At 38.5% G+C, this 12946-nt stretch overlaps 1 protein-coding gene across 1 annotated transcript; it reads right to left on the bottom strand.

The window, feature by feature from the left end:
• Positions 1-1549: 1549 nt before the first annotated feature.
• Positions 1550-3863, bottom strand: ppk15 (pickpocket 15). Its single transcript, XM_065866880.2, has 5 exons — positions 3637-3863; positions 3359-3583; positions 3121-3301; positions 2149-2837; positions 1550-1981 (listed from the first exon to the last, which is right to left on the bottom strand). Exons 1-5 carry the CDS (start codon positions 3762-3764, stop codon positions 1720-1722), a joined length of 1485 nt encoding a protein of 494 aa, XP_065722952.1. The 5' UTR covers positions 3765-3863; the 3' UTR covers positions 1550-1719.
• Positions 3864-12946: the final 9083 nt, after the last annotated feature.

The following is a 12946-nucleotide window of genomic DNA, read 5'->3' as shown; positions in this document are numbered from 1 at the left end:
AGATACGGTTAACATTGTAGCTGGCTGGCTGGGTGGCTCTACACTTTCACTGCACTCGGGTCGGCAATTCGTTTGACCTCTTTGTTCGGGGAAAGGAAAACCTTTGAGTGAACGAGGGGGATTTCCATCATAAACCAAATACAAATGCACCATAAACGCGAGTGCGGACATGAATGTGTTAAAGAAAAAAGGCAAGAGGCCAAGAAAAAACAGTGAAATGAAATGGAAAGGAATGCTCAAAGAAAGCCAAAAAAAAGAAATGTAAATATATATACAAATGTGTGTTTGCCTGAAAAGGCGAGAGTATTATTTATGAGTTTGCGGCAAGTGGCGGTCAGAGATTTTTATTTCGTTTCCTTGGGTCCTTTGAGTGCAAAAAGTTGTGTGGGCCCAGTTTTATGGAGTCCTTTAATGCCCTTTAAGTTATTAAATTGTTTTACAACTGAGTAGTTTGACATTTCCATTTAGATTCCATTTTGATTAAAAACTTAAATTACATATAAAACTGTTGACTTTAATAGCACTTCATTATTAAGAATATTATAAATGAAATAAAAAGGCTGTTCAGCAAGTACCACTTAATTTTCATTACGATTCAGTAAAATGTTTATTGTAAAATAGTTTTCATTACTTTTTATATAGACACGATTTTGAACATTATTTCTATATTTTTTGTAGGTATTTCCTTTTAGTTCGCCGTAATTAAAGTTTAATTAGTTCCAAACGAGCTTTTCAAATATTCCCAACGACCCACTTCTGGCAGTGTGGCACATTCCTTTTTGAGACCATTACACTCGAATTTTGCAGCCGCTAAAAGCTTAGGCCCATTTCGTGTCTCTTTAATTGGTGTAGAGCATAATTAATTAACCTTTGTGGAGGTGACCAAAGGCAACAATGCCCGAAAAGGCAAAGGGCAAAGGCTAGGGCCTGTGGCAGAGAATTAATGTGATTACATTTCTCCCGTTTGCTTTTAGCACACTCTTCTATTGTTGTGTCATTTTAAATATTTAAAACTAAGCTACATGGCCCAGGCGAATGAAAAACTTAACAGGCTTGAAAGGTGGCCAAAATCCGAAGCGATATGCATGTATATATAGCACGATATATATATATATATATATCGTTGCAGTTGTCGCCAAGAGGCGTTTGCTGACTGTGCAAATTGTGAGTTCCATTGATTTTCAGTTTCACACTTGGCTCACATCGCTTTTCGGTACGAAGAATATCCTTGACATCCTGACGGCATGCCATGGCTGCATTTTTAATGCGCATTGCAGTGACCGAGCCGAGCAAATATTTAATAAAATTTTTAAATTGCGCATACGCCGCTGGTGGCCGAGGTCAAGGCACATCCAGCTCGGAAGACCGTATCCCAGTCTCCGTTTTCAATCCACTCTCCTTTGCACAACTCCGCGAATACACTCCAACAAAAGGGGTGCCACTATTCGGGGAATGATACCCTTGGAAAATTTTATAGTTAGCAGAAAAGACAATGTGGAAAGAAAGTTTTTTTTCATTTTATTGAACAATATCCGTTAGTTTAAAAATAGAAAAGCTTAAATTGGTTTGATAATACAAATTTAACGTGAGGCATTTAAAAGATAAGATTATTTTAAAAAGAAGAATCTCCAAGGTTTTTTCAAATATTTTAAACAAATTTGTACCTACAAAATTTTAAAAGTACTTTCTTATAAATAATTACATATACTTTTGATTGCTTTACTCCCTTTCCTGAAGTTGTATTCGGTTAGTTCTTTCAGTGGCGGAACGTTCTCGCAGCATGTTGTTAAGGGGTCGCATTGTGAAATAGTAGATGAATTCGATGGCACTGAGAATGCTGGCCCCCAGGAAAAGTCCCAGCATCCCGCCCATGGAGACCACGACATCCAATCGAGAGCGAATCGCCTGCCGCCGATACTGATCCGTAGGCAGGAAGGGCATATCTAATGTGACGTTGAAATACTTGTTTCCCGTTCGAGTCCTATCAAAATAAGAAATTTGGAAAGGATTAAAGATCATGTTCAGACCAAGAGTTAATGAAAGTCGAATTTAAATATAGAAAATGAATGGTAACTGACATACTGACAAAAATCTCTGTAATTTTAAATTAACACTTTTATGTCAATGTTGTTGTAAAGACATACTCACATTATGTTGGGTTCGTAAATGGTATAGATATCGCCATCATTGCAGGAAGGCAGGCAACCGCAGCTTTCGTTGTTTCTCTTGTTGTTACTCAAGAGAACCCTGGAATCCGGCTTGATCGCCCGTGTCTTCTCCAAACAGAAATACCCATCCAGATCGCAGTCCGGAAAGCGTTTATCTGCATTTGGATTATACATAAAAGCTGTGCAGTTGCACATCTTCATCTGCAATTCCCTGATGCACTCGGTGATGCAGACGCTGAAGCTGTAGGCCTTATAAACGCTTGTCGGTGGATTTTCATCGGGAAAGAGGCAGCTGCGAATCTTCGAGTCGACCTCCCTGACATCCGGATCGTTTGTCATGATTACCTGATTGAATTGCATATACTTTCCCAGTCCCGGAGTAATGGCCAATATACCAGGCGGAGCAAAGGCCGTGTGCGGAATATCCTCGGCATTCATCAAGTTCACTTGGATTTCCATTTGTGTGACCATGGTTATCACGGCCTTCCGATCGGCTGGATCCAATTGGTTGGGCAGCCAATGCTTCGAGCCTGGTTCATTGTTCTGCAGGGAATTCAGCATATAGCAACGGCCATAAGGCGTCAGCAGGGGTCGGAAGTACCGGCAACAGTCGAAGGGGTCTCCTGATAACTTGCACTCGACGAATAAGTCCGAGCAGTTGGCTCCATACTGTTGATATAAGGAAAATTATACAAAAACAAATATCAGAAAACCTAAAGATTATACTAATTGCTAAAGCGATTTGAAATCACCTGCAAGTGTGTCTAAAAGTATGCAACAAAATTTATTTTTGTTGGAACAGACGAAGATCCTAACTTTATTGCCTACTTTTAGACATCTTCATGAGTGATATCAGAACAATTGTTATACAAAATAAAATAAAATAATTAAAATTTGAAAACTATTATATTTTAATCTTTTTTTTGTCCTGTTTTTTGTTTTTAAAACTCACCCATTTGAGAATTTTCCGATAGTCTTTCGCAGGACAGTCTGCACATGGCCCTGGGCACTCCGTCGGGGCTATTCCACATTTGCCCTTCAATGCGTTTTCATTGTATAATACGGGGAAAAGAATGCTCGCTATCCCGGACTCCACTTCGTATGGGTACCCACCGGCCACATCTATTCCCAAACTAAAAGGAAACATTATTTTCTGATTACCAGACTTCAAAACCGTTTATCCAGCGCACCCTTTTATGAACTCCTCCATAGTGTGAAACAATTTGCCCTTGTGGGCAACTTCACAGACGCTGACCGAGGGAAATTGCCATTTGGAAAACGGTGGTAGACTCTCGTACACAATGCTCACGGCTCTCGAGGGAAAACTCCGCTGATATTCGATGATCAGATGGTAGCAGCCCAACGAAGAAACGATCACACAAATCAGCCAGAAGATGCGTTCCGTAAAATGTAACCTATTCAAGGGGAATACTAAGATATTGGCCACCCAAAACTGTGGGAAATTCACCTGGAATTGGCCATGTAGGCGAATCCGGCCAGTGTGCAATTGGAGCAGTAATCCTTAATGTGGGCCACGAATCCGTTGCTCTTCTTCTCCCTTTGGGCATTTTCCTCTGCATTTATAGTTCGAGCCATCTCTGCTCGAAAGAGAAGTTCTATAAGCCGATCTCCGAACTCTGGGCCTTCGTGGCGGACTGACCGGCCAGATAAATTGGTCTTGACCAAGCACGACACGGTCAGCTACTCGTTGGGTAAATTTGTTTGTTGTCGGCTTTCAAGTGGATGTGGCTCCATCGAGAGAAAATATACACAGACACTTTTCAGAACTTTTAAAATATTATAATTTTAAAAAATGTTTACTCTTCATACCTTACAATATTTAGAAGAAAGTTAAGCAAGAGCAATACTATTATATTGCAAAACAAGCAATTTATAAGTCCTTTCTTAGATTAATGCGCATAACGGCATTTAAAGGCACTCATCGTTTATTTTTCTGAGTGCAACAAAGAGAGTAACTGAGTATGGGGCATGCAACTTAATGGCATGCAAGTGCGGTCCCCTTTCCCCACTCACAAATTTCTTACCAACACCCCGCCGCCCACACAACCCATCCAAAAGTTGGCATGGGACTGCATGTGTAAAGCCTTTAATTGGTATTTGCTTTGTGCAGGTGTCGCAATAAGGATTTAAATGCACACTCACCCGCAAAACAGCACACCTCTACGAATGTGTGTATATGCATTTATGGCCACTTGAATTTCATGCATTTTGCGGCCCAGGTGACACAGAAATCAAGTTGGAATTGTCGCACTTAAGCTGCTGAAACTGAAATCCGATAATTTCACCAAGGTCGGTTCACAAAACATGCGTCACTGGCTGCACACGATCGAAGGCAAATATTTTTAATTGACATTTAAATGTAAACATGCAGGTAAGCCATTTATTTACACTTTAAAGCCGCATTCAAATAAATGCAATATTAATTTGATATATATGAAAATATTAAATTGACACAAGCGGTTTAACTTTTAATAGATTTATTGAGTAAAAATAAGTTGTGGGTAAGCATTGCACTTGGTTGAACAACTATATTTTGTTTTTTAATAATTATTTATTTAATATGTGATATAATACTTTACTAAGTTATAAGAATTATAATAAAATTGTAAATATTTCCATAAGGGGAAACCTTATATACTGGATTAAATATAATCAATATTTTTAACCCTATTTATTAAACATATATTATTAAATATTTGTATTCTTTAATATATACTTTCTTTTTTTCCCTCCGATCTTTGTATATCAAGTTCCTTTGGTAAGCAGTTCGCGCCACTTGCTGCCACCTGGGCTTTCTGCGAGTACGTTAAACTTTCCCGACGACGTCCCGACACCTTTTTCCACCCACCTCCCCCCCGATTTCGGTTGTTAACCCAGCCACCCACCAACCCACACACAGACCATAGCCAGACCTTAAACCACCTCGATTTTCCTGGCCAAACTTCAAGTCCTGTGCAGAAAGCACCTGCACTTACAGTGAGTTATTAAGTAAAATGAGTGAGTGCACACACGACACCGCACCCACACCAATGCAGCCACACCCACACCTGCGCACTCAGGCACTCACACACGTGCATTAATTGTAGTCAACATGTTTTTGGTGCTTAGAACTCGACGCTAAATTAGAATTATGCAATTACGGCTCATTTGCGCTGCACACGGCTGCTGTTGTCGCTGCTGGAAAAACACTTAAAAACAATTAGAGTGCTTATTGAAATTCGAGCTGACAACATGCGAGCTGCATGAAAAACTAATGCGAACGTTTTAATTATTTATGCATCTCTCTCTGAACACGCAATGAGGCAAATTGTTTTCTAAATCGCAATGCCAACGCTCGGCGATTATTTTCTACCATTTCTGTGACAATTTCCATTTGTCAATCGTTGGCTGCCACGGATGACTAATTTTAAAATTGTGCTAATATTTATTTTCCAACCAGTGTCCAAATAATCAAATCATATTAAATGTGTTAGAAATAGTTATTATTAATTTAAATTCAAAATATCATGTTATTCTAATGGTAATAAGAAATTAAATATTGGGTTATAGAGTTGATAACAAATTATCTTGTCCCATTTAAAGATTCATTTCTGCAAAAGAAAAATACAAAATTTCAAAAATATTTTAAATTATAAATATCTATGTTAACGAATCAGTTGTGGAATCTATGAGTATTGCAAAGTCTCGAAAAAAACAAACTTATCCCTCACTTGTCAAAATATTGTCAAGTTGTATCCACTCGACTCAGTTATTGGTCACATTTGTGTGGCAACACAGGCCAAACAAAGTTGTTAAATTTTTTGCATACTTCATTTTGGTCATTTCCTGAGAGATATTTCCAATTGAAATCGAAAATTGGACGAGCGACACGAAACCAATAAAAGTCCAGGGTAAACAAATATTTCAAAAATAAACAAACAAAATCTCCTTACCGGACTTGTATAATCGAAAATATAGCTGGCAGATTGCTTTCCAAAAAAAAAAGAAAAACAAATATCTTTGGACTGAGTGAGATGACCGAAAAAATATTTGCCAACTCACAAATCTGAATAACAAATAAAAAAAATCAATAGATCTTTGATAAGAAAATCTTTGCTTTAATCAGCGCCATTTTAGACTGCAGATTTAATTAAAGCTACCCTGTTGTTTGGGATTCACATATAACTCTTTTATAAATCCGCAATTTTTACATGCTACCAATGTTGAAAATAACAACGCATTGTTTGAATTTATCTTTATTTCATAGCACCTACACGTGACTGCCAAAATATTATTGTGTAGTTGCATCGATAGAACACCTATCAAATGCAGGAGATACAATACCGGCGGCATAAACTAAACAACTAAACAAGCGACAAGGCAATTTAAATACAAACAAGCACGCAAAATTCGGTAGACCAACAAATGTTGGAGTGTTTGGAAATGGGAATGGGATTGGAAACATCGTTGACGTCGACACACAATTAACTTCAAAATACTCCAAGCCATGTTAAGTGTCAATTAGCCAGAGCCATGGCTTGCCAGCCATGAATGCGAAATCATGCGGCTAAAATATCAAACATACACAAGTATTTACATATGCAGATATAATTTTATATATAATTGCGTATGCTAAACAAGTTAGCCAAGCTGATTATCGCCTCCAGATAGACAGGCCAACAAAATTGCAGGGAAATAATGAGATCTGCTATCAAGATGGCTTGCTGGGGAATGTCTAAATAGTAGAAGACCTATCAAGTTTAATGTGGGCAACCAGTGAGATCATCACGGAGCTCATCAAAGTCAGCCTTATGGGATTTATTTTCCCCAAAAACGAAAATCAAACCCAAACCATTCCATCATAAAAAGCCAATAATTTATTCGGGACAGACATTTAAAGTTTCTCGGCCAAATTATATATTAAAAAAGTTTCAATGAAGGCGAGCCTTCAACTAAATGACTTTTGCTTTTGACTTGAACTCACATAATCGGCAAACATTTCATTTCTAATAACCAACAGACCCAAAATGGTCAAAACAGCGGCAATAAATAAAATCGAAAATCGGAAAAAAATCAAAAATGATATTGGTAAAACATGGAATGACCAAATATAATATGCAGACCGCAGAACAATAAAAGTGGACAGCCAAAAAATTTGGGCAAAACAAAACCGAAACACACGGCCGGCGAATACAGCAAAAATCGTGTCCAAGTGCCACGTTTTGTTTGGTCTAGGCGACAGGGCGGGCTAGGGCCATGACCCCGCCCCCTTTTTTTGGCCATACCGTACTCCCACAATCCTGAATCCCCCTCCTAACCAGATCCATCGGTTATGTTTGGCCCGGCACGCTTTTGCAAACAAAACGCCGTTGTTTGTGTTTCCCACATGCGCTGACAATATCGCAACAATGTCGGTCGACAACATCCAAAGAACAACGAACGGTGCTTCACTGCTGCCCCAAACTGCTGCTAAAAGAAAAGCGCCCGAAAAAAGGAGGAAAATCAAATGGCAGGCAAAAAACTCCATGATGGAAATTTCAGCAGGAAATGCACAGGAAAAAAGTATATAAAAAACGGATGAAACCGATTTTAGTTCATACAAAAACGATATGATATTTATGATTGATATGACATTTATTTAAATAAATTTCCTCTTTTTAATTGATGTATTGCTTTAATATTAGTATTTAATGCGTTCAGTAGAACGGATACAGTTATAAAAAGAAATACTTGATAATAAAAAAAATAATATAAATATATGCTAAAGTATGTATACTTATAATACTTTAATAAGTGATATATAAAATATATATACTGTCTTTACATTTAAAAAGGTCATATCTTGGTCTTATCTTAAAGAAAGTATTAAAAAATCTTTGAAATTATTAAATCAAAGATATTTCATGTATTTCTCCCAGTGCCTCCCCGTAAACATTGGTGGAATGACACTAATGGCAGCTCCATTTTTGCATAGCACAGTGTCTTCCGCTTCTCCGGGCTGCTTCTGAGACAAGAAAATCGAGTGCAGAGGCAATAAAAGGCCAATAACAATGCAATAATCATAATAATACCAATGGCAAACCAGCCAGTCGGCAAATGTTGCTGCCGCAACAGCAACTTGCAACTGGCGACAACCAGTGGCAACAGTTTGCTGCAGTATCAGCAATAAAAGTTGTAACAATTATCATTTGAAAGTGCATTGTTCCAGTTGTCAGATGCGGCGCCTAAGTACTTGCAACAACAACTGGAATAGCTCGTGCCACAAGCAACACAGCCACAACAATTGTCTACGTCAGCGACGGGTAAAATTAATATGCACAATCCGCTGCAATTGCAATTTGTTGAAGAAACAATGAAGCGCGCAGGCAGCAAAAAGAAATATTTTACATATTGTCGCATAAATTTCAAAACGATAATCACCGAAGAATATCAATTAGTTGGGTGCTCTGCTGCCCCGGGGCCTTTGAGTCTTTTGTTTAATGTGGAGCAGAGCCCACATGTAATGAGTTATAGATTTGACTTCCAGTGATATATGACTAAGCCAGGAATTAATTGGTCCCATGCACTGGGAATACTTAATGGAATCAGCCAGCTTCGATGACAAACGAAAGCTGCTTTTTTGACGAAGAGAGAGAGATTTTGTGAACTCACTTTCGAAGTATTCAATCTAGACCCGATAAAGCCCTTGCTGTCAGGATGCGAGTGCAATTAAAACCAATACAGAGCAATTAGCCCCAGTGGCCATAACCTGTCGGCCGGCTGCTCTCTGTTGGCTTTTAATAATGAAACCACATAAATCTTTTCATTAAAGTTCAATTAATCAACAGCCTTCCTGTCACTGCGCATAAATCTCATAATGCACCCACCCACACATGTGGCTTTGGGCTTTGGGCCCCGGGTTCCGACTGCAGAATGCAGAATGCAGACACGGATGCACAGACACAAAACATGGGCCCATGGAGCCCGAGTCCCGATTCCCGCTTCCCGGCTCCATCCAAGTTATTTGTCACCATTTCCCCATTTCCACATTTCCCAGCCGACAACCGACTACGGACTGCATATACACCCCCTCAATGGCTTCGCCAAACAAATGTGCCATGTGTTGTACTTACAACGAAATTTGCCACGCCCACGGCTCAGTACCGCCCGCCACGCCCCCTTGACCAACGCCCCTTCCTAATATTCAGGCGGACAGGTAATAACACTGAACGGCTACAAACATTTGCATTCGAGCTGGCTGCGTGATTTTCTTACAGAAGGGAAAAACCAAGGAACAATTGGGGTTTTTTTTGGAATTTCGTTGACTTGAATACTGAGCTTTATTAATGTATATTTCGTATATTAAACTTTTTTTCAAGAGTTCATTGATTGTTTTTAAAATACCTTTAGGTAAAATATGTTTATTATCAAGAGAACACATTACCCAAAGTAAGAAAATATCTTGCATAACTAATACTTTAATTTAAATTTATTAAGTGCCCTTATTATGGGTTATTTTGTAACTAATAATGAACTAAGTACTAATAATGGATACATTAAAATCGAATAACTTAGTACCGCATAAAATAAAGCACTTTCTAAAAGGGTTAAGCAAGTTTTCAAACGGATTTCTTTGAAATATATTATAATTTGTTTAAGAAACAAATTTAAACCCAACTTAATTTCCTTGTGTAGAAGGCCTAATCGGAAGTGGATAATCCAGGCTAAGGATCCAGGGACTTCTCCCCAATCGTGTCACGCAGCCAGAGGCATTTTCGGATTAGACGGAGCAACATGGAGCATCGAACACCCAGTTGACCACCAATTCCTCGCAGCCTGATTACATTTGGCCCATTTTGGGCGGATGAACAGGGGCTGGCAGGTGCACGGCAAGGGCGTATTATGGTTTGTGTTTCTGCTGGGCAATTAACAAGCAATAAAAGCATGCAGCCAGCAGCCAAGTTGACAAATGCCAACAGACCATCGAAGGGAAAATCGGGTGAAAATCGGAGGAAAATCGAGGGAGAACCGGAGGGCGGGCTGTGCAATTAACACAGAGGTTTCGCAACGCCCTGCTGAATAAAGTGTCCCTGGCGGTGCCCGATTGATTTGGTGGCACGTCTTTGGCCTGAACTCTTGCCAAACGAGACGCTGCACTCTGAATGCCAAATTCGCTGTGGACTGACACCTGCGTTCCGCTGCCCGAGTCGCTTGTGGCTTTTTATGAATGAAATGCTTGAGTCACTGGCCGGAATCGCGTGGGTGGCCCACCGCCCACCGCCAAAAAGGCCAAAATGCAAATGCACAAAAAGACCAAGACCGCAGTGGGTAACGACAACAACAACGAAAACAATATGCCAGCGACAACAGCAGCAAAAGTGTTACACGACTTTACGAGCACATTCATTGACTGCAAATCAAAACGTGCGCCACGCCAACGCCAACGATATCGTTCACATCCACTTTTATGCACGGAAAAAAATATTGTGGCAAGATATTTTAACCAAGAAAAATATATTCCCATTCCCAGATTCCCATTTTTAAAATGTATGAATACTTTTAATAAAAAATGCACAGGAAAATATATTGTATTCATTTGTAGTGTGTGTCTACTTTTTTAAAAGATCATACAAAGTACTGCGACCTAAAATCACCAGCTAAGAGAAATATTTTATTATAATATTTAAAATTTAATAACATGAAAAAAAAATTGAACACCATCTACAAATTAATTTTGAAATTTAAATGAACATTAAAGTGATTTTTTAGTACAACCTTTAAGCCTTTAATGATATTTTTCAGTTTAGATTTCCAGTTAGGGGCTTATAAAGTTTAAAAAAAATATTTCAGAAAATATATTCCTCTTTTTCCAGTGCACTCACCTCAAGTTCGTAGCAAGTTGAACGCCAACGCCGATAGCAATTACCAGGTGACTGCTAACTGGCAAGGTTATGGCTCTCACAAAAACGCCGCGCAAATGTTTGGCATACCACACACACAAATACCTCCAGGCATTACGCATACGCACTGCATGCCAAGCCAAAAAGGTTTTTAATTTTTATTTCTGAGCGCATTACCAGGAACAGCACTTTTAAATTATTGAGTGTGAAGCATTTAACATTTCGTAAAGGAATGTGTTGGCTGGAACAATGGTTATTAACAGACGGAAAACCAAAAATCAGAAGGAAATCTTAATAGGGTTTCTAGCTTCAGTCCACTGTATAAGAAATTTGAGTAATAATTAATATAATATAATTAATATGATTAACAATAATCAATTTTGTATTAAGTATCAACTCTATATCTATCTATATCAACTCTATATAAGTGTGAAAAAAATAAAAAATATTAATTAAATTTTATAACATATTGTAAGCTAAAGTTGGACTAGGGCTAACTAAATGTAAATAAATTTTTAAAAAAATTATTTTTTACTTAAAATATATCTCATTCAGTTTTAAACACGAAAGGGCCAGGCTAGAAATTGCTTTAAAATACTCTGTAAAATTCCTCTGTCTGGAATTTAAAAGATAATTTTATTTTCCTCGATTTGTAGCCACTGTACCGGTGATTCCCCCTCGCCTGTTTGTTCCGCACACAGTTTAAAAATAATTGTTATTGGGCCGGGTCCAACGCCTCCTGAGTCCACCTTCGAAACGAGGTCCTGCCCCTCCTGGATCCTGCTGGAATTTCCTGATCCCGCTCCTGCAGCCAGGCCATTGTCGGTGCTAAATGTCGCACGCACATAAGCGAAATTATGTGAGGCATTTTTAACGACTGATATGCGCCGGGCGCGATATGGCAAACACACTGCACAGCCCGTGGGCCCATAAAAAAATACGTCGCGAAATTGAAACTGCCGCCCAAGTTGGCCATTTTACATGCCAGCCGCCCATTTTGGCCCACAGACGGTAAACGCGACAAACGCATGGCCGATGTACGTGAGATTGGGCCGCCGTTAATTGGTAAAAATTGGGCAGAGCCCCGCCCAAGTACTTCAGCGATAATGCGTAAATTTTAATGAAAACTGAAAGTACGAAAATACGAAAACAAAAACGCACTTCTTTCCCGGGTCGTAAACTTTGGTCCTCTGTGCAATCGCCTGGAAGTTGATTTAATGAAGATTTCACAAAATGAGCCTTCAGCCGTCGCCGTCTGACATGTTGGGTAGACCAGTGTATATGGTATGTCATCATTATTAAGATTTAGATATTGAAGTATATGTGTTTGGCACGTGTCCTGTCTGTCAGATCGTGCTGTTGGAATTTCAATCGGAGGTCTTTATGAACACAAATTCTAAAGACCCTCCAAAGTGTGAGTTATGGGGTATAAATCCGATAAGCTTAGCTAAATGAAGAACAAAGCTGATAAACTAAATATAAATGGAGTTATATAACGACCCAATGCAATGACCTATATATATAAGAGGTAAAATATAAGATAGAGTATTAGTTATGTTTTCTTTAAGCATTTGATGAAGAATTTAATATTAAAATACAAGTTATAAGTCTTTATATTTACAATTTTTATATTAAAAACTAAAATTAACTGGAATGTTTGAAAAGCAAAGCAAAAAATGGTTACATATAATATGAAATCTTTGGATTTACACCAATGTTGTAGAGCTCTTATTAAAAATGATATTTTCTTATTTTATCATCTATCAATTCAACTGATATAAGCTCAGCTAAACTTGAATAGATAAGTATTGGGAATTTCCAAATTTCCTAGTAAATTTATTTACATTTCATTGGTGGTTTCCACAACAGGAGTCGAAATTATGCAGAAAGTGGCTGCCC

This window comes from Drosophila suzukii, chromosome 3 (assembly GCF_043229965.1).
Source record: "Drosophila suzukii chromosome 3, CBGP_Dsuzu_IsoJpt1.0, whole genome shotgun sequence".
In the NCBI taxonomy this organism is placed as follows: domain Eukaryota; kingdom Metazoa; phylum Arthropoda; class Insecta; order Diptera; family Drosophilidae; genus Drosophila; species Drosophila suzukii.
This window is presented reverse-complemented; position numbering and strand designations above follow the sequence as displayed.